A 26,508-nucleotide genomic window follows, 5' to 3' on the forward strand; every position below is an offset into this window, starting at 1 on the left:
GCTAAGCTCTGGAGTCGTCCAAAGCCGTCGCCAAAGTGCCACTAATCGAAACTGTGCCATTTCATCTAGGGGTCTGCAACCTAGATCCAATAACAATGGTTTAATCGGTGTGGATTGGGGAAGCCCTATCAAGTTCCGCAGGAACCTATTCTGGGCTGTGGTCAAAACTGACAGATCTTTGTAGCCCCATATATCTGCTCCGTAAAGGGTAGCTGCATTGACCTTGGCTTCGTGTATTTTTAATGCTGGGGTAATACGTTTAGTCAGGGATTTCTTCTGTTCATGCAATAAACAACCCGTGAGGCGGACACATTTAAGATTTAGTGCCTCCAGCTGGGGTTTCCAGCTGAGTTGGTAATCAAGGGTCACACCCAGATACGTCATAACCTTGACCTGTTCGATTAAAGCACCGTTCAGACTAACGGAGCTTTTGATTGGGGTTTTGTTACTAAAGACCATAAATATGGTTTTATCTACGTTGATCTGTAAGTCATTTATCTTACAGAACTCTGCAAACCTGTTCAGGGCTAACTGCACCCCGCTCCGAGTTTTAGAAAGGAGCAGGGTGTCGTCGGCAAAGATTAGCATCGGATATTTTGACCCGCCCAGGGAAGGTGCATCGGTCTGTGTATTGGTAAAATATTCAACAACCTGGTTTATGAAGAGGAGAAACAGGGTAGGAGCCAACACGCAGCCCTGGCGCACACCACGTTGGACCGGGAAGCTGTTAGTCACCTGGCCCTGCTTGCCCCACCTCACTCGGGCGAAATTATCCTCATGCAATCTCATGACTAATTCCAAGAGTTCGACAGGAAGGCCCATGCGTCTTAATGCTTCCCATAGTTTCACCCTTGGAACTAAATCGAAAGCCGACTTAAGGTCTACGAATGCGGCATAGATAACCCCTCCACCCAAGAAGACCACCTTCCAGTAGAGCATGATGAGTCTAAACACCTGGTTTATGGTGCTGGTGCCCAATCTAAACCCGGCCTGCATGGGGTAAAGTATATTATTCTCTTCTATCCATCCCTGGATTCTTGCAAGAACCATTCTTGACACTATTTTTTGGAGTGAATCGATCAAGCTTATGGGGCGGTAGTTATTTGGCAATGATCGATCCCCTTTTTTATATATTGGCAGGATCTCTGCCCCTTTCCAGGATTGTGGAATCCTTGCCCCTGCTGCAATGGCATTTGCCAATAGGGTGATGTATGGGACCCATAGATCAAAATTCGATTTAAAAAGGTCTGCAGGTATAGCATCTAGACCTGGTGCTTTTCCTAACTGGACGGAGCCGAGGGCAAGCACCGTGTCTGAGGCGGAAAAAATAAGTGGGGCTCCGGGGTTAGTGGACTGTACCCCCAGTACAGGCTTGATTACCAGTCCGGGCTCGGCGCTCATATCTTTAAATTGGGCTGTAAAGAATTCCACCCAGTCCAGAGCAGAGACGTGGTTAACCAGTATTTGGGAGTCGGGATCCCTGCCCCACCTAATAGTCTCCCAAAATTTCACTTGGTTAGATGACTTGCACGCCATAAGTAGATCTGACCAATAGGAATCATCCCAGTCCCTCTTGGCTCTCCAAAGGACCTGCTTATAGAACTGCCTAGCATTCTTGATGTCGTGGGAAATCCTTGATTTAACAGCTGCTGTTAATTTGCTGTGGGCTTCCCTACAGCTCTTGTTATACCATCTTTTGTGGGCTTTAACTACCTTATTTTTTGATGGCTTAGTGAACAGGCTTTTAAGTTCCGTGAAACACTTCTCATGTATGTATCCACTCTCTTTCTCGTATGCCCCCTCTACTCTGTACCCTTTGTTTTTCATAACCCTTTCTGTTTTACCGTGCTCCAATGGTTTTCAGCGAGGCTCGCGCTTTAGAACACACTTACATGCAAGCAGGTGATTCCCATACACTTGACTCACTACATGCCACAGGGTGCGCATAAGAACTGCTGTGGGGAAACATGAGAGTGTGTCGCATCCACTCCATTCTTTCGCTCACGTCCATCTTCGGCACATTAGCCATGTTTGAGTTTATTTTCCCAGGTTAGCTACTGATCATATTTCTGTGAAAGATGTGGGCGAATGTTTTTATTTGGAAAAGGGAAAAGTGCCTGGAGGTGTATGAAAACACCAGGTGTAGCGTATCTGATGCAGGCCTGCTGCTTTACATTTTATTCATTCTGGTCGAACTCGAGAACGCTTCACTTTATGGTTTCCTCACTTGTTAGCAGTCTACATAGAGAAAATGTAGGAGAGAGCGCATAACTGGGATGGTCGGCCCCGGAGGGCCAACCAAACCGTCAGGGCCCACAACAGTGGGCAAACCACTCCTTTCGTACTTATCCACCTGCCTGCCTTCAACCAGACATACCCTCCCGCCCACCCCCAACCAGGCATACCCTGTCTTATTTAAAATACCATTTTATGTTTCTGCTTTTTGCACTGCGAGAAAGCAGTGGGGCGACGCTCTCCGCCCCAATGGAGGAGCCACCCCTGGTCGAATAGCTGCAAGGCCAACTGCCTGTATGTGGCTAACCCAGCACAGACACACACACCCACCTCTATTTATAAAATGGTTTTCCGATCCCTAATCCTCAAATGCTGGAGTCCAATTATTCATAAAATTACACCACAGGACCCTCTGATTACACTAAGACAAAGAATACACTGCTGTTGTGAATACTATTTATCCCTGAAGGCAGAGCCACTGACTAGCTGACACCTATGTGGAGTTTTGTTGTTGCTTGAGATTATTTAGTTTATGCGCCCTGTCCAAAGCATAAACACTCATCCTACTTTCTTCCAGAAATGAGATTCTCTGAATTGAGATGATGGATTGGTGACAGGGTGGACTTGGTCCGATTCAATAGAACACCATGTCAATCCAGGGAAGCACAAACCAGTTTTGAATCTGCCTCTTCCCTTGAAAAGGAAGAAGCAGATACCAGCCAATCGGCTACGCTAAAATAAACTTATCCAATATCATCTAGGTGTGCTACAATTGGTGCCTGTGCCTCGATAGAAACTCAGGGTTGATACCACAACCAAACCCCCACCCTGCCTTGCTACGCCACTTCAGTGAGCAGATCAGAGAATCCTCTGTGCGCACCCAAGAACGTTTTGTACAAAAGGAGGTTTATTATATAAGAGCCCTCAGATATATCAGGAACATACATTTACATGTTTGTCATATTGCGGTAGGTATTTGTATATTTGGGTTAGGGAGGACAAGTTTTTAGTGTCAAATAAAAACTTTTAATATTTAGTGTGTGCCTAAACTGCTTGTGTACTTCAACTCACTTGGATGGATGTTCCCAATTTACCAATATTTCCCGAGACATTCTTATTTTGAATCAAAGGTTTAAAACAGTGAAAAGGTAAAAATGGGACTTTACAGTACATACATCATATTGGAAAGTAAATTAAACATCTAAACAGTCCACTGGCCAGCTATCTGAGTAGACAGAGGGTGATAGCATAGCCACACTCTTTTTACAAGCATGGCGCAAAGTGTGAATATCAGTGGTCTGTGAAGTATGGAAAAGGGTTGCAGTAACACCCACCAAGGCACAAACCACAGACATGACACCTCCATAGTTGTTGCAGTAGGTTCTTCTATATCCTCTGCTATTGCCATTATCGTGCATATCAATGTTTGTGACCGGTGACATTTTGCTTTCACGCCGCTCTTCTGCTTCTTCTATGTCGCCATGTCTATGTATGTAAAATGCCCTGTTTGTAGGGTGACTGATACTCTGTGTTATCATGGACACTGCTCCCAGTCCTGGGCTCCTAACCTACGCATCATATGTGTTAGTTTCATTAGTGCAATGGCCATAAACCAAGACCACAACATTATTTACTGTCACATGAAAGCCGAGGATTGGAAACTGTGTCTGTGAAGACATGGAGTGAGGTGGCCACTGAAGCTGTATGGTAATGAGACTGATAGCTTTAGGATAACTTTAGATTTCTGCTAGGACTGGAGCTGCCAGTGCAATTCGTAGAAATAAGCACCCGGTTCACCTATCCTAAAGTTATCTGTGGTACTACCAAATTCTCCCAGATTAACTGTGGCTGCCAGTCCTGAAAGTTTCTCAAGAGACTAAATGGCCACATAAACCATATTGCCTTGTATTCCATTAAACCAGGGGTCTCCAAACAGGTCCTGGAGGGCCGGATCCATGCCAGATTTTTTGGATATCCCCATTGAGATACATGTAGTAATTTTAAAAATCTGGCATGGATCCGGTTCTCCAGGACCGGTTTGGAGACCCCTGCCTTAAACAAACCTCACACTCCTTTTAGCAAATTGACAAATGAAATCCTGTTAGCCCACTGCGCCTAAAGGAACCTTCGTATCAGAATTAAAAAACTTTGATTCCGTGTGGGCTGGTTTTCCAAACAAATTTCCACTTCACCCCATGTCAATCAGACCAAAACATTAACGATCAGAAAGTCAAAATTAAAGGGGCAAGCAATGTCCATCTTTGAAATGATCATTTTGACCGGACTTACTTTTAACTATAGATCTGCTCCTTGACGTATGTGTTTCTCCCTCCCGGTTCCTTTGTTGCAGGACCTCATTGGTCAGAAAGCGTAGTGTATAAATGCCTTAATAATTAAAATGTCTTCTTCTAATCTACTGTTCAGAGTAACTCATATCAGACAGATTACATGATAAATCATTGCTATCAAATGTGCAACATTATGGAAATATGATTTTGAAAAAGCATAGATTTTCATTTGTTTTCATCTCTTTTGGAAAAAAGCACAAGATATTCTATTTACTTTAGGAATCTTGACTACTATGAGCTTCTTTATGCGTTTATCGAAATTCCGGACGGGTTGTTAACAGGGTTACCATCCCTATGGAAATTGACAGGATCAGCATAAACTTCATAGACCTGTCATGTTTTCCAGGAAGATTTCAGCTGCTTTTAGCAGTCGAACTTCCGAAGGGAAACTGGTGAGGAGAATGAGGAATTACCTAATGAATGGGACCAGGAATTACTTTTTCCCTTGGTAGTTCATCATTATTCTGGAGAGCCTCTGGGTTTAACCCATTATACCCATTAGTTCTACACCTATGGAGTTAATGGGACCTCTCGAAATAATGGAACCCACAGAATTAGCAACCCCTACACTCATATTGACGCCCATTGTGGTTTTGTGGTTGTTTTTTGCCTAATTCAAGCAAGAGTGCGGCCATCTTGACTTTTCAGCTTCTCTTGTGTTGCCATTTGCATTTGGCTTGCTAGTGTTATGTACGAATAACAAAATTAAGCTGTGTACAGTATATGTTTAATAACTTTAGAACAACTAATGGTGAAACTAATAGATATTTGTGTTCAGTGGTATTACTTTTTATGTTTCTGTACAATTCATGCATGTAGGAAAGTCATACTTTTTGCCCTGATCACCTCCCATTTTTGGACTAATGCAGGTGGTTCCTGGGCTCTGTTAACCAGGCCCAGGGCCAATGCTCTATCCTCAAAATGTATATGCTGATTGTATAATTCTAATTGGTAAGGGCAACCTAACAGTAAGTCCTCCTAGTGGCCTTAATATACTTAAGTGTGTACTGCTGTGGTGTGTGCGGTCTTTTTAAATTCATCCATGCCTTGCAGGATGGTTTTGAAAAAAAAAATCGACTTTAGTATTAAAAGCACTTCCAAAGTCCCAAATTACCTTTTTTATTACTTATAAGTCACCGCTAAGATCTGCCCTAGACACCCCAAGTGTAGGGCGCATAGTTATAAACACTGGGGCAATAGGAAAAATATTTTATATGCCCTGGTTGGGAACATCAGGCAAATCTTTTCTACCCTATGGTAGTGCAGCTAGTCCCCTAGAATAACATATGGAGGACTAACTTTGGATTGAAGCTAGCTAGAAATTACATTCAAAGTATCAAATTAATAGTTACATTATGTTATGTTATGTTATGTTATTTTATTTTGTAAAGCGCACGGATGCCGCAGCCAAGAGGCGTCCCGGCGCTTAGGAGAAGGTAAAAAACACAACACGGAAGCTAGTGGCTAGAAAAGACTAAGCAGTAGAAAATAAAAAGATCCTCAAGGTTTTTCTGAACGGGAGCAGATCAGGAATGGAGCGAAGAGAGGCAGGCAGGGAATTCCAGAGAGCTGCTGCCATCACAGCATAAGAGCGTCCGCCCATCCTTGCTTTTCATTAAATCCACCAACATTACACCAATTTACATTAAATCCACCAACCTACCATGGTTGGACTAAATATAACTATTACAGGAATGTAATTCTAGAACTTACTATCCCGAGGTTCCCTAAAACAGCCATGTAACAACCACTTCTGATTGGTCAGCCTTTGACCGCCTGAGCCAAGCTTCTTCCTTAGTAAGTGTGAAAGGTTTGGGGGTCTAACAATACAGCCACTTGGTGGGAGGAGATCTCCTTCCAGGAGCAGCCAGGGAGTGGAAGGGAGCTCAGTAGATGAGCTGGACATCAAATCCAGGAGCATCCATAAAGAACAGATGTCACATGACCCAGCCTTCCCCCACTTCTTTGATCTCCGGTCAGAAAAGAGCTCGCCTAATTAGATTAGGAGAGAAGCTGGAAGAGGAGTGTAGTCACACCCCTGGGCTGGGATTCACAGATATACACACACCAGAGATTCTCCTCATTTTTATTTTCATAGACTATTGCATTCCGGGCTGAACGTTTGCCACACTTCACAGGAAGAGGTCATACTAGAGGGAGGAAGCCTAGTTCCCATTTGTGAGGGTGCCCCCTCCCTCAAGCACGGAAATGAAGGATAAATTAGGCACCTCTGCAGAGCACACCAGATCACTGCCTGGAAGAGACGAAGAGAAGAAGGACTGTCTTGCTGTGACTACACCTGCTACACTCACAAGACTCCACAACGAAAGGCCGGTGCCTGACTTCAAAAGGAAAGGAGGGGACTTCCTGACCAGAAATAGGTACAAAAGCTGAAGACATCACCTGCAAAACCAGAGAGAACACCCTAGCTCACCAGTTGTAACTGTATTTGCCCTGGACTGAGCAAGTGCATTCTGGGAGATTGAGTCCTAGCCCCCAAGTGACATCCCAGTGCCTCTGAACCCTTGCCAAGTGCTAGAAGACACTTATCTCCCCAAAGGAATCAAGAAACAGAAAGATTTGGAAACTTTGAAACTTTCTGCAAAGTTTTGCATAAAACCTCCAGGAGAAGACTAGCTCAACTTCGGGAGTGAAGTTGCCGCCGTCGACTCCCCAGCCCTGATCGCTGACTTCGCCCGCTTCGTGGTTCTCCTCTCCATGAAGGACCCTACTCCCACCTTTTCATTGCGCCGCCAAACTTCAGCAGGCCTTTGTCCTCGACTCAGTACTTTGGTTCCAACCAGCCCGAAAACCCACCGATGAGCCTGTTGACCAGACAAAAGAACCAAGAAAATGTCTATGTCCGATTGTAAAACTTTGATACGGACCATGTCTGCAGCCTAGTCGGCCTGCAGTCCATCGCAGTCAGCCTGAAATTTTGAATTTGTCCCAGCTCTGCTCCCTGGTGGTCATGAGTTGTGCTTTAGGATCTTTTGCCCTATTAAGCACATTTTTTTTGTTTAATCCTCATTCAAAATTCATATCTGTGGATACCCACTTTGGATGTTTGTCACTCTGGTGTCATTTTAAAGATACAAATATTTCCTATTTTTATAAATTGGTCTTGGGCTTTTATTGTGTTGTTTCTTTTACTTATTCACTGTTTTGGGGGTATTAATTGCTTTACTCATGCCTCTCTCTTAATATTAGCCTGAATGTTTGTTTGCCAGGCTGCCAAGGCTTGAGCAAGGATTAATTCATTGAGACTTGACTGCACCTATTAGTGATTTTGGTATTATTCCTAGCTGAGGGTGTATACTCCTGCCTACTATCTGGTAAGGTAACAGGGACCCCCTGGAAGGGATAAATTTCCTGGGTCAGGGTTAAGCAAACATATGTAAGGGTAAAGGCCCAGGCAAAAAATACAAAGTCTGACAAAAACAGGAAAAAAGGGGACACACCATAAGGAGAAAAGATACTCAAAAGAAGATACTATATGATAAAGTACAAATCAATCAATCAATCAATCAATGACACTTGTAAAGCGCGCTACATACCCGTAGGGTCTCAAGGCGCTGGGGGGGGGGGGGGGGGGGGGGGCGTGCCGCTACTGCCGCTACTGCTCGAACAGCCAGGTCTTCAGCTTCTTCCTGAAGGAGAGGTGGTCTTGGGTCAGGCGCAGGTCGGTCGGCAGGGAGTTCCAGGTCTTGGCAGCCAGGTAGGAGAAGGACCTTCCTCCTGTAGTCGCTCTTCGGATGCGGGGGACGGCGGCGAGGGCGTGGTTGGCTGATCGGAGGTGGCGTTTGGGAGCGTAGAAGTTGACTCGGCTGTTGAGGTAGCTCGGGCCTTGGTCGTGTAGGGCTTTGTGTGCGTGGGTGAGGAGGCGGAAGGTGATTCTTTTGTTGACGGGGAGCCAGTGAAGGTCTCTCATATGTCCGGAGATGTGACTGGTTCGTGGGATGTCGAGGATGAGTCTGGCAGAGGCGTTCTGGATCCGCTGGAGTCTCTTCTGGAGCTTGGCGGTGGTACCGGCGTAGAGGGCGTTGCCGTAGTCCAGTCGGCTGGTGACGAGGGCCTGGGTGACGATCTTCCTGGTCTCGGTGGGGATCCACCAGAAGATCTTCAGTAGCATGCGTAGGATGTTGAAGCACGCCGAGGAGACGTTGTTAACTTGCCTGGTCATGGAGAGGGAGGAGTCCAGGATGAAGCCCAGGTTGCGTGCATGGTCTGTCGGTTTGGGTGCGGTGCCCAGGGCGGGAGGCCACCAGGAGTCGTCCCAGGCGGAGGGTGAGGGGCCCAGGATGAGGACCTCCGTCTTGTCCGAGTTCAGTTTCAGGCGGCTGGTCGTCATCCACTCGGCTACCTCTTTCATCCCTTCGTGCAGGTTGGCTCTGGCGGCGGTGGGGTCGTTGGTCAGGGAGAGGATCAGCTGGGTGTCGTCGGCGTAGGAGATTATGCTGAGGTTACTTTAATTACATTGATAAAAAGTCAATATGAACATATTCATTGATACACATAGTTAAAATTGAAAGGATAAAAGTTGATTTTTGTAAAATAAGCTGTTACTCCAAAAGAAATATACATGAATCACAACAGAATAATAATGCCCAATGATTGTTGAGGATGCTGATTTCTGTCGACGCGTTTCAACACACCTTTTTGTGTCTTCCTCAGGACAATATCAGCAAATTGCTAAGATGTAAATAAACAGAGAGTCATAACTTCTCCTTATGTTAGTCCTGTTTTTGTCAGACTTTGTATTTTTTGCCTGGGCCTTTACCCTTACATATACTCCTGCCTACTAATAACCCACTTTCCTGCAATGCATCATCACAATTTTCTCAAAATGTATCTGAGCTATCAAAGTAAAAACTACATACAAGTTGTAGTGTGCGTGTTCCAAGTTATTTCACAAATTGTTCAAATTACTCCCAAAATTCATGCAATTGACTCTTAATAATAAATTACACGTAATATTGTGCATAACATTTGCTTAGATACATATTTCTAAGGATTAGTAGCTTGTCTTTTACTTTGTGACAATCCTAAGCACCATTTTTTTCATGTGCCAGTGTTCTGCAATTCTCTCTTGGCTGACATAAATACTGGTGGGCCTAGATTTTTAGACTTTTACCCCACACCTCTGATATTTACTCATGCAAGTAACATTTACAGATCATAGGCAGATAAAGAGTATAGGAAACTGGAATGTTTGGAAGACTTTGAAACATTTCTTCAAAAAAAACATAAACTTGGTCTGGAAGCAACTAAAGTAATGCCCCAGAAAGATTTATATAGCTGCACCCAGTTATGGGAAAACATGAAGTAATTATGTGAATAGCAGAAAAAGTTATGCACTTTTTAATTACTATTACTTATATTTGCCTGATTACTAGTGGTAATTATCGAAATAGGTCAAACTAAATGTAAGTGAAGAGCAATAGGATTGTATCACTATATTTGTAATTTATATGCCATGAATTTGTTTTTTTTTTAATGCTCGACAGTATACTTAGTCATACCTCAGATAATCAGTTGCAAACAAATATCTTGCTGGAAAATATAAAACGTGTCTACCTTTTCTAGGGTCACGGTGACATCGATGTGCAACATGGATCTAAGTCGATTTCCTCTGGACACACAGACCTGTTCTCTGGAGCTGGAAAGCTGTAAGTTTAGCAGTAAACGTTATAAGTCTCTGCCTTGCATTTGACAGTCACCTCAAAAATTTAAATTCTCACTTGATCCTGTTCTGTATTGCAGTTTAATCTCCATGCAATCTAAAAACCAGGGATCTATTTTGTAAACCTGCAATTAATGCTTATTTTCGAAACTTTTAAACGAATCGTACCCACTGACTCAATGGGACGGGTTGGCCCGATGTTTCTTTCCATTTGGGTGGCACGAGACGGGTTTCAGTTGCTCGGTGTATGTGTTATGAGAATTGAAGGTGATATCCTTGACCAGAATATGTAAAGGGTGTTGAATGCCTTTCACAGGATGTGGAACCTTGGTGAGGGTTGCCTTCCTAAATCATGGGTAGAGCAGCTTTCTACAAAATGAATACCCCTCAAAAAGGCCTTTATCTGCTGCAGAGCACACCAAAGTAGTTGACTGTCACCTTTTGTCCATGGCCTGATATGGCACAGAAAAACTGAGAGAATAGCAGTGACAATGCTGACCTGGGGTGTGTGGGAAATGGCATTGTGCTCCCCAACATGCACTTGTACCGTTGACCATCAACTACTCATGGACTTGACCGTCGACAGCTCAGCTTCCGCTCTTTTTACTCGTTGACTTCAAATTTGCCTGTGAACTTGTACAGCGCTCTGCAATCTTTCAGCTAGGTTCACACTATAGAAATACCATATACAGACGTACTCTTACATAATCACAATTAATAGTAGGGAATGAGGGAACATTTACATCCCATTGGGAACCAGCATTAAGGGTTGACAGACGTGCGATAGGGAGTCGGGGATGCCCAGCTCTGATATATAGCACAACTCCGATGGCGAAATTCCCAGCACTTACAGCCATGAGCACAAGGATTTGAACAGACACCATCAGGAAGATGGGATTGCCATGAAACTCCCCCAAAACAAAGGGTAGACCCGGTAAGACTTCCTTAACCCTAAGGGATGTTTGCTTATTGCCAGGGCCACTGGAAGTATGCAGTTGTGCGACATAATGGATTTGTCACATTTGCCTCATAATCCATCTTCTGCTGCATAATCTACAGACAAAACCAAATTAGTTTCAAGCTGAACCCGTTCCAACGTTACAAAAAACTCAGCAACTCGTTGCAGTGCAGTGAAAGGTTGTTGCAAAGGTTGACTGGTCACCTTTCTGTTGCTTATTGCTATGGTTAGATGTTTAAAAGGTTCTAATGAGGTGCAACCTATTCCCTGACAGTGTTAACAAGTGTAAAAACTGAGAACAAAATGTAGCAAGACTATCCCAGAATGTGGGACATTAATCCGCATCATTTGTCTTTTGTTGATGTACAACTCAGTCAACCTTGCTGCATAATATGGCTCTCACCTGGCACATAACTCCTGTGGCCCTGGTTACTGCCCGCCCATTCTTAGAACAGGAAAAGAGTCAGGTGTCTCTCACTCTTCTCTTTGATGAATTAGGCTCATCTAGATACAGAGTGCTATGAGTCAGACAACCTTGTCAGAGAAGTTCCTACCTGCAGGGGTTATTTGTAGTTTTGCGGACCCTTGCCCTGATCCACGAATTATTATGAGTACAGCGGTCCCAGGACTGCCATATTCACTGTGGCTGCCAGATCACCGCCCCCACTGCTGGTGCACCTGCAGTATTACAAGTGTGGCAGTCGGACCGCCACAGGACCGCTGCACCCACCGGGATCCAGGATTCTGGGATGGTGGTGCAGTGGTAAGGGGCATGAATATGATGGCGGTGCTGCTGTGGCACCGCATAGCATATTCCAAGTTGCTTTTCCACCAACCATTTTATGGCTTTGAGACCACCATGAAATGGGGGGCGAATATGCAACTATGGATACCCTAACAGGGCCCCCTGCCGATTCTGGCCCTAAGGGTGCATGCAGGGGGCACATGTTGTGCCCCCTGGAATTGGACCCCCATTCGCCCATGGTGTGTCATTCATGACATGGTGCATGCCACACTGTGCAGGAACATGCTGCAGCTGCAGTCATAGCAGTGGTTTGCTGTTAAACCTCTCCTATTAGCCTAACACAGCCACCGCCGTGAGAATGCCGCAGCACTACCCGCCCAACCTGGATTGCACTCATAATCTGGGGTGCAGTTGCACCACGGGCTCGGCGGTCCTCCTGCACGCGCAGCGGTGGTGGTGCTGCAGGAGGACCACGAAATGAGCAAAAAACTGCTCTTCCTATTCGAACTCTGACTTACCTATAGCTATACAGTGGCGACTATCTATCTATCTATCTATCTATCTATCTATCTATCTATCTATCTATCTATCTATCTATCTATCTATCTATCTATCTATCTATCTATCTATCTATCTATCTGTCTGTCTGTCTGTCTGTCTGTCTGTCTGTCTGTCTGTCTGTCTGTCTGTCTGTCTGTCTATCTATCAATATGTCTCTCTTTGTGTTTGTTCGTCCATCTACCTGTCTGTCTCTCTGCCTATTTATCACTAGGACCGTCACACTCGCAGGGTGCTGCGTTCCACCCACCACCACACTGGCAGTCCGACCGCCCTATTACAACTAGGGCGGTCGGATCACCGTTGCACCGCCACAACCGACAGGGATCTCTGGTGGTGCAGCGCTTTTGAGGTTGCAGTATTCTTGACAGGACCACCGCGGTCCTGCCAAGCATATTACCAGATTCCTCCCCACCAAGGTTATCATGATGGTTTTTACTCCATGGAAATTGTGGCAGAGAGGAAACAAAAGTGTCCTTACAAGGCCCCCTTGTGCCTCAGGGCCAAGGGTTACATGCAGGGTCGCACATGTTTTGCCTCCCTGTGTGCATGCACCCCAGTACCTGCAAGGCATGGACTGCAAATGTCCATGCCAAGCAGGTACTGTCTTTGACGTTCCCAAAAAAATGCCCAGCAGTGACAAAAAAAGTCGTAATCTGGAGGGCGGTGCGCACACGGATTTGGCAGTGCGGGAGTTGGCCACCAGTGTGGCTGACCCCCTCCCACTCCGCCAAACTCGTAATCAGGCCCGAAGTATGTTAATTTCTACAATTGAAAAAATACCAGTAAAGAAAAGCTACGACTTCAAGTGTGGCCAGTATGACAATGAAGTCACATTTAGTTTTATATCAGCATATTTTTTTGCCTTCATAACCTGAGTCTTAAATCTAATGAAATATCCACTTAAACATCATGCTTTTTGCTCTGTGATCTGGATTCCTTAGTAGTAATGTAGGAATGTTCTGTTGGCAAGTTTGAATACAGTAAATAGAGTGAAACGTTGATAGATAAGTCTTTTACATATTAGAGTACAATTCAGCTGAATGTAATACCATTAAGTACAATTGTTAGTTCTTTTGCTTTGTCATCTGATTGGTGATGATTGACAAATGAAACCTGCAAATCCATTTTCAATGGCTTACTCAAAGCTCTCTAAATGTAAGAAATACATTTAGTCATTTGATAACCGTACTTAGAGAAGCAATATAAAGCAAGAGGTACAGTTAATTTTTCCTTATTTTAACGATGATGACAAGTTTGCCAAAGCTTTAAAATGAGCTGCGCAAATAACTTTTCCACAACCTGCAACACAGCATTCTTTTTCTCAGAAATAATGAGATTGGTGATAAAATTAGATAATACTTTTAACTAAGGTTTCTTTTGTTTGTCCTACAGCATAAGCACCTTGACTGGTTTTCTGGTAGATACCTTGCCCTGGGTGCAAATGTCAATGCATTTCATATATTCTTCAAGCTCCCTAAAATCCTAGACCACCAAAAGGAAAGGATTTTTCTTGTGTTGTGTTTATACTCTATTACTGTTTGTGTGCTGCATAAATACTATACACATTGCCTCTAACATAAGCCTGGAAGCTTTATTGCCAATGGACTAAAGGGTTAAGTACAGGTTAATTTGGTGACTAATGTTGTTTCCCCAGACCTGAATTGTGGTTTTTGCTTGAGTAGGGCTTCCAACCCCTTTAGCCAATAACCCCATTTCTTACACTGTACTTTAACAATGTATTTAGTGATGTTCTTTAGAGTTTTGTAATGACCTTTGTTAACCACTTGGTAAAGCAACTATGCACTGCAGGAATTGTCCCTAAGTCCTGGCATTTCATTATCCCTTGTGCCCACCCTATGACCACCTAGACCACTGTGCATAGTGGTGGGGCACAGGCATTTTAATTGGTTAGGCCCTATTCCAAGGCACCGTTTTACTATGCCTAGTAGTGACTGGGCCAGGTCTTCATCTCTTGCATTGAATGGCAGCCATGCTGTGTCCTGGATTTAGATGAATGATCTTGTCTTTGGCCAGAGTACATTGTGGCAATAATGCACTGCTCCTCTTCTTTAGTGATTAGAAGCAAGGACTGACCATATATTGTTGGTTGTGTTAGTAACCAGGGTCACATGACAGTGGCTGTCTCCTTTTTTTATTTTGCGGATTCATAACCACTGCTACAAATGGCACCAGAAGTTATTGGTGGTGAGGGGCTAAATGTGATTTGGAGTTCTATGGTGAATTTCTGTATGGTACAGTCACAAAAGTTGCTGTTAGGAGGTTTCTAGCATCCAGACGTACTTCACTAAATTCTGCAATAGCAAAAATTCATATTTTTCAGTTTGAGAGGCCACTGGACTCTCAACATGCTCCTTAGCGTAAAATAATGCTCTTTTTTTGTCCTCATTCAACCACATTATGCTCTAAATTGAACAAGGGGTGCCCTGACCATCTCAAGTATCCGAATGAAGTTTTTACAGACCTGGTCGCTCCACAAGGGAAAGAAGGATACCACGTATCTCCAGAACCACACCTTTGGTTTCTTACATGGCGTCCAACCCCTGATCTTGCTTCGCCTGTTAGACCATTATAATCCTTTTTTATAAGGATAGCAACGGCCCCATCTAGGGGTTCTATCCAGAGCATATTCTTCATCATTGGACCAAGAAATCAAAATGTCAAAAGGTGGAAAACAAAAGAAATACCATAAGCCTACAAAAGATAGAGACGAAAGACCTATCAAGCCTGTGACTAAAACTTTATATATTAGGGGGAGCCTGCCTCCACCCACTTATCCCATATTTCCCAGTATTTCGTTTTTTTATTATGTTTACCAGATTGATCCAAAGCAGATATCCTCTGGATGGAATTAATTCATTCTTCTTCCGTGGGGGAGCAGGGTAAAATCCATTTAATACAGAGCTCCCTGCGAGCTAACAATATCAAAGTGAAGAAGAGAGCTTTGTGTCTTTTTGTTAGAAGACGGCCGTCTAACTCCCTTGGTACTACCCCAAAAATTATAGACAAAGTTGTTCATTTTATTTCCAGCCCCATATTATCTGAGATGGTCTTCCCACTTTCTTCCAGTAAGTGTGTATTACCGGGCAGCTCCAGAACATTTGGACCTCGTTTGCCCTAGCTTCTCCACATTTAGGGCACTTCTTAATCTCCTGGTTCCCCACTTTCGATATTTTCCGAGGTATCCAGTAGGATTTGTGTACTGTAAGAAGCTGGTTCTTCTTTAAAGGTGCAGCATTTACATATGACCATAAAGAAGACATGGATACTTGCCCTATATTTTTGAGGTCTTCGTCCAGCGGGTCCTTCTTCCATATCTCAGTAAACGAAGCCTGCATCTCTTCTCCATTCTGGACAAGTAGCCAATACCACTCTGCCACTTCTTTTATATCTTTAGTGCCAAATTCGAGTTCCCTTTTAGCTCTTTACCTATAGATTTTGGCCAGCTTAACAATTGATAATATTTGAACTTCGAAACCGAGTTCCCACATACCGCCGAAAGGTGAGGCCAGGAGATAAGTTCTGCGTCAAACAGCAGTTGCCCCCATGTGGTGATACCACAGCTTCGAAGGGAACTGCAAGGGCAAGCCGGCGTACCTGGGGAATCTCAAACTGGGGCGATGTCAATATAATACAGGATTTTTAAAAGGCGTCTCACCTGAGACCAGAGCTTTATAGCTGATGACAAAATCTTCACTTTTACCTTTTACCTTTAAAAAAAGAATTTGGATTGCCAAATTTTAAAACGAAGCACCCTGCTTGTTCAGTAAAGTCGGTTTTAAGAGCTTTATAGAGTGGTGAAAAAGTTGAACTCTCCGTCATTAGTTGCCGGAAACTTTTTAAATGAAAGGCACAAAAATACAGATATAATTCAGGGGTTGCTATGCCTCCATATTCTTTCTTCTTTCTAAGTTTCTTTAGAGCTATTCTTGGCTTTTATTTCCCCACATGAAGCTTGAAAAAAGCCCCTGCACCTTCTTAAAACAAATTTTTGGAAAATCTAAGGGATGGTATTAAACAAAAACGTGTATTTTGGCAAGATTGACATTTTTTCTGGATTCCAAGATATCTAATTTCCTTTTTTGTGTAAATACTCCTAAAATTGGTATTCCATTTCATTAGTTCTGTTTTTTGTTAATTAAGGAGGTATCCAGAAACTTTTCCAAAGCTCTCTATCTCTGGCCATATCGCGGGATACGATCTTTCCAAATTACCGGTGTAAATTATAAGGTTATCCACATGCAGACCAATTTTCTTCCCCCAACCATTACATCTGAAGTGGATAATATTTTGGCAGGTTCTTAATTTACATGCAAGGGGTTCAATGTAGATATTAAAAAGAAAAGGGGAAAGGGGACAGCCTTGTCTGGTTCCTCTTCCAATTTGTATTGAACTAGTTAGTTTCCTGTTAATGAGAATTTTTGCTGAAGGGTTTTTGTATATGGCTTTAATTACTGTCAAACACGTTTTGCCTAAATTAAAGCGCTGGATTACTTTGATCAGGAAAGACCAATTGACCTGATCGAAAGCTTTGGCAGCATTGAATGTCATTACTGCCAAAGGGGTCTTATAAGTCTGCGCCATATCTACTGCCACAATTAGATCGTGTGTCAATTCACAAAGCTGCCTCCCGTTCATGAACCTTTTTTGGTCTGGATGAATTAGCGGCCCTATTACTTTGTCTAAATGTTTAGTGATAATCTGGGTGTATATTTTATGATCGCAGTTCAAAAGGGAGATAGGCCTATAGGACTCGCAGAGTCTTGGATTTTTATTTGGTTTCAACAGAATTGTAATGGTTGCCTCTTCCCATGAAACGGGTGGAGTATGACCTTCTTTAAAGGATGAATTAAATAATTGAAGAAGATTAGGTGCCAGTTCATGTTTTAATATAATGCAGATCTCATTAGGGATGGAGTCAGGGCCAGCAGCTTTTCACTTTTTTAAAGAACTGATGGTTTGAGTAATTTCTTCCATAGGTATGGGGCGATTTAATTGAGCTTTTTCGTTTTGTTGGAGCGAGGGAAGAGCTAGCTCTGATAGAAATTTTTCCGTGTAATTTTCATCAAATATCGTATCTAAAATAATGCTCTTATTGCCGCCTCAATCACTGCCCTGCAATTTATATTTTGCTCCATAGATTTGGATAAGACTCTGCAGTTCCAAGATGGTGACATAGCTGTAGCTATCTTCTTGAGTCACATACATTTGTGTCATTTTTCCAGGGGTTATACATACAAAGTGGCAGCTTGAGAATGTGTAGATTCACAAGCAGTGCTACAAATTGTGCCTGCAAACAGGTATTGTTATAAAAAACAAAATAATTGGAAGGCAGTATCTATGCCTCTGTGATCTCCCACATCCTGTCTGGGTTCTGACTAGGCTCCCACTCATGTCTGAAACTACCCAAATGTTTTGTTCACTCTAGTACAAGCTTTACAGGCATTTGTGAATGCCTATCATCATGTAATAGCAACAACCGAAACATTTTCATTTACCGCCAACCAATTCGATTTCAAAGATCCACTGTTCCTTTGAGAGAGAAGCTAGGAATCCTGCATTGCATCAGATTTATTTTCAAATGAATATTTGGCCACTCCTCAGATCCAGAACTCCAGATAATACCTATATTTATAAGCTTAACACTTCAGCGTCTGCAGATACTCAGAAACTACTGAGTGAATTCACACCAAATCCCAGAGGATTTATTCTGAGTGAAGCTATATTTTCATGCCAAGTTTGGATGTACTTCTGTTCAGCAGTTTTTTATTGAAGTAATTGGGAGCACACATTCCCAAGGGACCCAAAATGAAAAGACTTCTTTTTTGATCTCTCACCATTTTTAGCTACTCCTCACTCGCAGACTGCTCTGCACAATAAGGTTATGGCCAAGCTTTCACATTAACCGCCCTGCAGTGGCAACACTAGCTCAGAAGGCGTCTCCATTTACCAACTTGCATGCCTCTAAATAGATTCCATTATCTGAATTAATTACTGTAGATGTGAGGTATTCATTATCATCACAAGCATGTGCATACTTTGTTGTCATCACTTCTTTTCAAGATGCCTACACAGACGAGGATCTGATGTTGTACTGGAAAAATGGAGACGAGTCCCTGAAAACGGACGAGAAGATCTCCCTGTCACAGTTCCTGATCCAGAAGTTCCACACTACATCCAGACTGGCTTTCTACAGCAGCACTGGTAAGAGTCCTCTACTGTCACTTTCTCTCCCAAAGTCAATTCCACAATGCTTGTTCAAAGTAAGTTTTGTAGCGTACTTACCTTATTTTTGTTACATGCTCTAAAACATTGCTACGCAGCAAAATATCTACCAATGGAAATGTCAACATCCATCACAAAATATCACCACAAAGCTGGGTTCTCTCCACAGCAATGGGAATGCAAAAACCAGCAGTGCGAAAATAAGATTTTTTTCAACAATTTAGAAACATATGGTCAGAGACCTCATCTATGTCACTTTTCATATTAAAAATATTTTCCTCAAAAAGTATTTTTTTGCAGAACATAAAACAATTACTGTGCATACTAACTAAGAATGTAAGGTATACTGGCAACTTTTTTTGTCTGTATGGAAAAGTTTAATTTTTTGAGGTAAAATTGACCAATGGTGAATTGATGAATTGTTGTTTGCTTTTTTTTGTGAGAAGCAGAGGGATTTCCGTGTTTTCGATTCTTTTGACTGCTGTTGTTCTAAGGCTAGGCTGTGTTTATTTTACATGCATCCTACAAATGGTTAAATGTAGCTTACAGAATATAGAGCTCAGGGGTGCCACAGGGCTCCAGTTTGAGCCCTGTCCTTTTCAATCTATATATGGCACCCCTGATGAACTTGATCGAGTCATTCAGGATCAGTTCTATTTCATACGCTGACGACACCCAACTGATTTTGGTGCTGGATAAGGAACAACCAGGTGCCGAGGTAGACCTTAGGAACTGTCTTGCAGCTACATTCAAGTGGATGAATAACAACCATCTAAAGTGCAACGCCGGAAAAACGGAAATTTTACCCATAGGGATCAATAATCCTTTTTCCCCCACAGTATGCTGGCCATCGGATGCAGAAGCTCCACCTAACACAATTGCATCCGCCCGTAACCTAGGCATAAAGTTTGACAACTGCCTATCCTTCAAACCTCAGGCTGTAGCAGTGGCAGGTACGTGCTTCCAAATTATTAAAGCACTTAGGACATTTTTTGACCTCCTTCCTCTTTCGGCGAGGAAAACAGTCGCAGTGGCCTTAATAAATTCTAGGCTGGATTACTGCAATGGACTTTATGCTGGAGCAAACAAAATCGTGCTCCACAAATTGCAGATGATCCAAAACGCGGCTGCCCGCCTCGTACTGCGTCTGCCCCGTAGATCATCTGCCTCTGCAGCTCTAAATATCTTACACTGGCTGCCAATAGGAAAGAGAATTCTGTTTAAACTTCTCTTGATTACTTTTAGGGCCTTCCATCAACGTGGCCCGACCTATTTACGAAGGGGGTTCAAAAGATACTACCCAGCACGCTGCCTAAGATCCGCTAGTCAGAACTTACTTACCATTCCCCGCTTTAAACTGGCTACAAAGGGTGGCAAATCCATCTTTGTACTAGGAACCAAGGCCTGGAACAAACTCCCCCTTTCCTTGCGGTCTTTCTCCCAAGAAGCCCCTTTTAGGAAGGCATTGAAAACTTGGATTTTCTCCATGTCTGACTCTCTGTGTAGAACCCTAGTGTAGTGGCTGTGTTTAAGAAACTGGACTTCTTTCCCTATCCAACTCTTCCACCTGGGTTGTGTAAGCGCCAAGATACTCCTTGGAGTGGTAGCAGCGCTCTATAAATGCCCATTACATTTACATTTACATAGAGCATACTGGTGGAGCTACCAGTATTAATATGAAACTTAATCAATGCGAAAGTAAGTACAAGCTAAAAGCTATATGTTCAGCAAGGATGTGTTTCTCAAAATCAAAATCGGGGTAAATTTCCTTTGAATAGTTGTGGCTTATTTCAGACTTAACTGTGACTTTCTCATAAACGTTTAGATGCATGGTGGCCACTTGAAGGACCTCAGGCTCTTGAATTTACACAGCTGGTCAGGAAATATGGGGAGAATATGCGCGATAAAGATTAAGATTATTGACTTCCTTAGTTCCATCATGATTAGATGGTTTTCCCAAAACTTGTTGGCGACAGGGTTAAGAATGTTTTGCAAGGTAATTGGTGAGTCAAGGTTAATGAAGATTTTGTTGACCCATGACAGTTTTTATATCTCATATTATGAATGGATGAGAAACTCATCTGGCTTTTATTGTAAATGTTTTGAGTCCGCTGCAATTTTAGAGAATTTAAGGAGCACTGATGTACATTCAAAATAACTATTGCAAATATCGTTGAAATACAAATCCATCCAAGTTATTGGGTAGTAAGGACTTTTCTCCATTGCATTCTACTCACACATTTCTAGACTAAGGGTCACATGTAGTGATCTATTTTGCATTTGCAAACGGTACGAATGGCTAAATTTGACTGTTTGCTAATGCAAGATAGTCTTTCATGATGTATGAAAATCTTTGGTAGTGCATTTTAGGTAATCACAATTTTTTGCAATTACCTAAAATTGTGACTCCAAATAGGAAATCGCTATTTGCAATGCCCTAAGCGCATGTACCACGCATTTCCTAAATGCAAACTGGGCATTTAGGAAATGTTATTATCATTGACTCCAAGTCGATGGTAACCATGTGCAATTTTTGAAAACGCATCAAAAAAACGTTTTTCAAAGTGCCATTTAGGGCATGTGTGAGCTTTACATGTGCACATTTATTTGGAGGGTGCTTCACCCTTGGTTTTGCATTTCCTAATTTGCGATTACAAATTGGGTAATCATAAATTAGTTAATGCAAAACCATTTGCACCTATGGGCCTGAATGGAGTAGGAATTCCCGATTGTGATTATGTAGCAATCGTTTTTTTCTTACATACCATTTACCATTCCTTAAATAGTGGTTACCTAAAATTAGCTATTTAGGGAATGAAAAATGGAAGTTAGATAAATGTGGCCCTTAGACATGCTTGCAAACAAAAAAGTGTTGTGTATTAATGTCATGAGAAAACCATCTTTTAATCCAGGAAGTGAATGTATAAGTCACATCTAAGTTTACAGTAAGGCACAACCACTCATACTAAATTATTTCTGAACTCAGGAGTGATTCACATGTAAGATAGGTGGGAAAACACAATTACTCATAGGAAAAGCTTTCTGCATTGGGCAATTTGTGTCGCCTCGCATCTCATTCACACATTCTGAGCCATCTTGTCACATTCAGATAAATCATGATGTTTGACACCTGAAAAACTGTGAAGGTTGTATCTTACACCTGTCTTACAGGTGAATTACCCTTGAATATTCAGGCTTTATGCAGAACACATTTTCTTTGACTGGTTTCCAGGAGTCAGACATCTTTACTCAAGGCAACAGTGAGCAAGCAAGTTTTACTCCTGGAAATTCATGAGTAAATTACACTTAATCCTGAAGTACGTACACCTACTCACAGAAAATGCTCTGATAATCAGGTCTGAATGTTCAGGTATAACAAACACTTACGATTGGAGAAAGACAGACCAACTCATAGAAATAGAATTGTGAATCGGACCTGTTGTGTTTTTTCTCATGTTACCGCAAAAGTGCTTCGCTAAATGTCTGTATAGTTGTTTTCCTGCTAACAGTGTGCCTCAAGCTTTGCCAAACATGCAGAACAAGGGTTCTTCTTTAAGAAAACAACCAATCATGTATAAACATGCATTTCCAAAATTTAGCACTACCAGCTACTGGAATGTTTCATATGAGCTATTGGGACCTCCACTCTGGTGCGCTAGAACAAACTGGAGCCTGAAATTTAGTCTTTCGTGAAATTTCAGAGGAGAAATAAGTAGATGACCGATTTCATGGCTTTTGTTAAATTGATCATTTTCAAAAAAATAACACTGCCTTCTATGTCCAGTGTCATTGGCGATGATTCAGCATGTCTGTCTGACTCTATACCTGCACAACCACCAGCACCACCACAACCACCACCATCACTCTATTGTTTTTAAACCTCTGATTGAACACGTAGGTTCGGAGTCTAGTTCTGTTCAGTACTGTGTATCTTCAAGTTTATGCATAACAAGGATAGCGCAAAATCCCCCCCCCATTTATTGGAATGTCCCTTTTCCTTTCACTGATGAATCCCTCAGTCGGCTCACAGACTGCTATCAACCACCCTCCCAACCATGACCAATATGTTTTTGGCTCTTTTTTCTAGGATGGTACAACCGCCTTTATATCAACTTTACGCTGCGTCGTCACATCTTCTTCTTCCTGCTCCAGACCTACTTTCCGGCCACCCTGATGGTCATGCTGTCTTGGGTGTCCTTCTGGATTGACCGGAGAGCGGTGCCTGCCAGGGTTTCTCTCGGTATGACAGCATGAGTACTTAATTTTTACAAAACAATTCTTTGCATCAATTGATCTTGAACACAACCCTCTGCAGTGGTAATTTTTAAAAAGTTATTTACTGACCTCAGTTACTTCTCTTGCTCCTTATTTCAACAGATCCAGGTGACCTGCCTTCTCTGTATCACCAAATATATGTTTGGCTTACGTCAGTACTGTGATACGATGTATAAATACGTCTATTATAAATATAAATCAAAGGTTTGACTGAGAAGCGCATCTCAGACCTATGAAGGTATCATAAATAGTTGAAAGAAATCACCAATAATCAACAGATGTCATACTGCAGTGTACTTTAAGATATATGCCAGAGAAACATATGCTTGCACAAAAGTGTTATGACTGACCCAGCTTCACAAAGTTGCTGTCTTAATTATCTGACTGGGTTACTGGAACCATGGGGGAACCATGGGTACGGGGAGTAGGTGTGATGGCTTTGTGGGGTCCATGGAGTACATGTGAAGCTGGTCCTTGACCAATTCATGTTACCTAATGGGTAAATAGACTCCCGATGTCGTGAAGTGGGCAGGACATTTTCCTGAGCGCAACTAATATAGCCAGAATATAGGAGTGAGACCATGGTGTTAATTATATTAGGGTGCTCTCAAAGAGAATAGTGGTTCCCAACATTTGAGGATTTGTCAGCAGGATCTGAGGTACGGAAGAAATTAGACAAATATAATTCTGAAGGTAACATGTTGACTGAGTAGATGCAGGGGCACATTAAATGCACCAGGGGTATCAGTAGTGTTTTAAACCTTGCCAGGGGAGGCCTAAACACAGTAAACCCATTCAGGAGTCTTATCCCAGGCAATTTTTACTCTTTTGAGTTTCCTGCTACCCAGAGGCTGACAGGGCCTCCCTCAGTGCTATCCAAGTGCTCCCTTGTGAGTGTGGTTGAGTGGTGTTTAGCATCAGCCTGGTGTTGACCTTATGATGAAGCATGCCATACAACTTGCATGTCGGTCAGGGTCCATATATAACAAGCCTTGACATAGCCAATAGGTCTCGCTTTTGGGACCTTATAAGTATTTAGTTATGTAGCACAATATCCTTGGTGCAACAACATCAACTGTTGCATGGCTAAACACTTTTAAGGTCCCAAAGGCGAGATCTATTGGCTATGCCAATGCTTGTCTTCTTTATTTGAAGACATGTGCAGAAGTAAAGGACAGCGACACATGTTTCGCTCAGGGGCCAGCAGGCCAGGGCTTTCTCAAGGCTGACTGTAAAAATGAAAGATGAAAGAAAAGGGAGATTGCATAGGGTGGACATATCAGCAGATGGGTACCGATGACGATCTGGGAGAAAGAAAGTAAGAAGGAGGTAGAGAGAAGGTAGGGAGAGTATAACATTGATAAATGGTAGGTGAAAAACAAAAATATAAAAGTAAATAACACCCGATACATCACACATGGAAAAGTGGGATTAGTATAGAAGGAGGGGTTCAAATACAAGTATAAGTTAATAAAGGTAAAACTGCTGTATGATTACAGTTGAGAAAATTGCACTCATACTGTTTAAAGGCCCCAAGCTGAACAGATATATACATAAGATGTGGTAGTAGTCATCATTGAGATTATCATTCATCTTTCACATAATAGTGTTGAAGCACCCACAGAGATAAATCAACTCAATGCATCGACAAGTTAGACAATATACATAGTATGACGAATAGTCTAGTTTTCAGCATAACATGGGAGAAATAGGCCACGTAAGCTTTGTAGAGCAAAATCCCAGCCTGGATAAAGACATTTTGCAGCGCGTGCAGAGAATCCGGGAAAAGGGATTATAAATTGAGCAAAGGAATGATTTACAAAGACTCCCGTTATGTATACATTTATCCATAATTTGATAAATGCGAAGTCTGGTTACGCTTACTTTTCAAACAACTGAACAAAAGATTCTGAAACTGAAGCATTTTATAGCCAGTAGGTTGTATTCCAATCTGTAAAGGTCAGAGATCAATGTGTAAGTGGAAAATAAACTCGCCGAGAACAGCCAGTCACCAGTATGGGCAGAAAGTGAGGGAGCGTGATCGCGTTGAGAAAAACAGTTTAAGTGGGCAGCGATCGCGTTAATGTAGGTGGGCAGCAATTGGAATACATCCGGGAAAGAAGCAAATACGTGACAGTAGGACCATGGGTAAATGGCAGGGAGCGTAATGCCTGATATATTCCTATGGGCAGAAAAGTGTGCTAAACTGGAAGGACTAAGTGGCCGGGACGGTATCGTCCCAAAATATGGCAGTCCAATCTGTAAAGGTCAGAGATCAGTATGTAAGCGGAAAATAAACTCGCCGAGAACAGACAGTCACCAGTATGGGTAGAAAGTGAGAGAGCGTGATCGCGTTGAGAAACAAGCATTTGCAATGCAATGGGTCTCGCATTATTAAAGGTTGAGCTACTGGCATTGCTAATAATAAACCAACACCAATAGCTCAAACTGTAATAATGCAAGACCTATTGGAGCGCATTCTATGCATTTACTCCAGTGTCTTTGTGATGAAGTAAATTGGTAGGAGTTACGTGTGAGCTTTATTGGTGTACGCTATCTATGTCAAGTGGTGGCACGTCTCGAAATGCTGACGATGTCTATCATCCTTGTCTGTCTTAACGCTATTCATCGTACCGACCTCCGAAGGATAAACGGCTGAGTTGTGCCCGTTGAATAGAAAACTGCAAAATTAGTATTATTTGTGCGCCGGTTTCTGTAACCCAAACTTTAATACTGACTTTTTGGTTGGTTGTGGTAATACAGATCGTATTGGAATATTTAGTGGCCTGCTCTGTGCACAATAGCCTTTGCAGCTGGGGTAGTAATCTCTCGACCTCTCTAAAGCTGGTTAAAGTATTTGTTGGGCATTTTTTGTTATTTAAAATAAAGACCGAAAATCATCTTGCCCTATCCGGAGCGACCCGCTGAATATTATTTGGTATGTTAATGCAGACCTGTGGCGATGGTCGTATTGCTGTCCTATTGACCGTTAGGGAGGCGGTGCTGCTGTTTCACCTGCCACATGCAGGTAGAGTGCTCTGTGTAGGCTGGGTGGGAGACAGGGGGTAAGGGAAGGCCCATTCCCCGCAGGGCTCTGAGGGGACTTAAACAGGAAGTAGTGAGTGATGCTTTGTGTCTGGGATGTGAATAATGGCTGAGCTCAAGGGGGGAGGGAGTTGAGGGGCCATTATCACACCAAGTATGTCTACCGAGGGGTCAAAGATCACTCCAGCAGCTGTGGCAGTGTGAGTAACATACAGTCCATTCATGGAGCGGGGGGAGGGATCGCATTGCTGGCATTTCGACTGGAGGTTATTGCATCTCTTGACCAAAACAACAAGCAAAAACCAGCTGGAGATCACGTAAAGAACACAATTTCATCCTCACAGAAGGTGGGATTAGAGCGTGATGTCACACTATTGCTTCTGGTCTCAGATTTGCCAACGCACCCTAATCATTC

The 26,508-nt window shown here is 42.7% G+C and overlaps 1 protein-coding gene across 1 annotated transcript in view; it reads left to right on the forward strand.

Annotated features, from left to right (window-relative positions):
- Nucleotides 1–26,508, forward strand: part of GABRR2 (gamma-aminobutyric acid type A receptor subunit rho2) — a 441,060-nt gene that overhangs the window by 397,284 nt on the left and 17,268 nt on the right. The window contains exons 5-7 of the mRNA XM_086926659.1: nt 10,170–10,252; nt 18,612–18,752; nt 22,861–23,013. Of these exons, the coding sequence (XP_086782785.1) occupies nt 10,170–10,252; nt 18,612–18,752; nt 22,861–23,013 (377 nt within the window). The remainder of the gene's footprint in view (nt 1–10,169; nt 10,253–18,611; nt 18,753–22,860; nt 23,014–26,508) is intronic.

Source organism: Lissotriton vulgaris, chromosome 6, assembly GCF_964263255.1.
Source record: "Lissotriton vulgaris chromosome 6, aLisVul1.2, whole genome shotgun sequence".
Taxonomy (NCBI): domain Eukaryota; kingdom Metazoa; phylum Chordata; class Amphibia; order Caudata; family Salamandridae; genus Lissotriton; species Lissotriton vulgaris.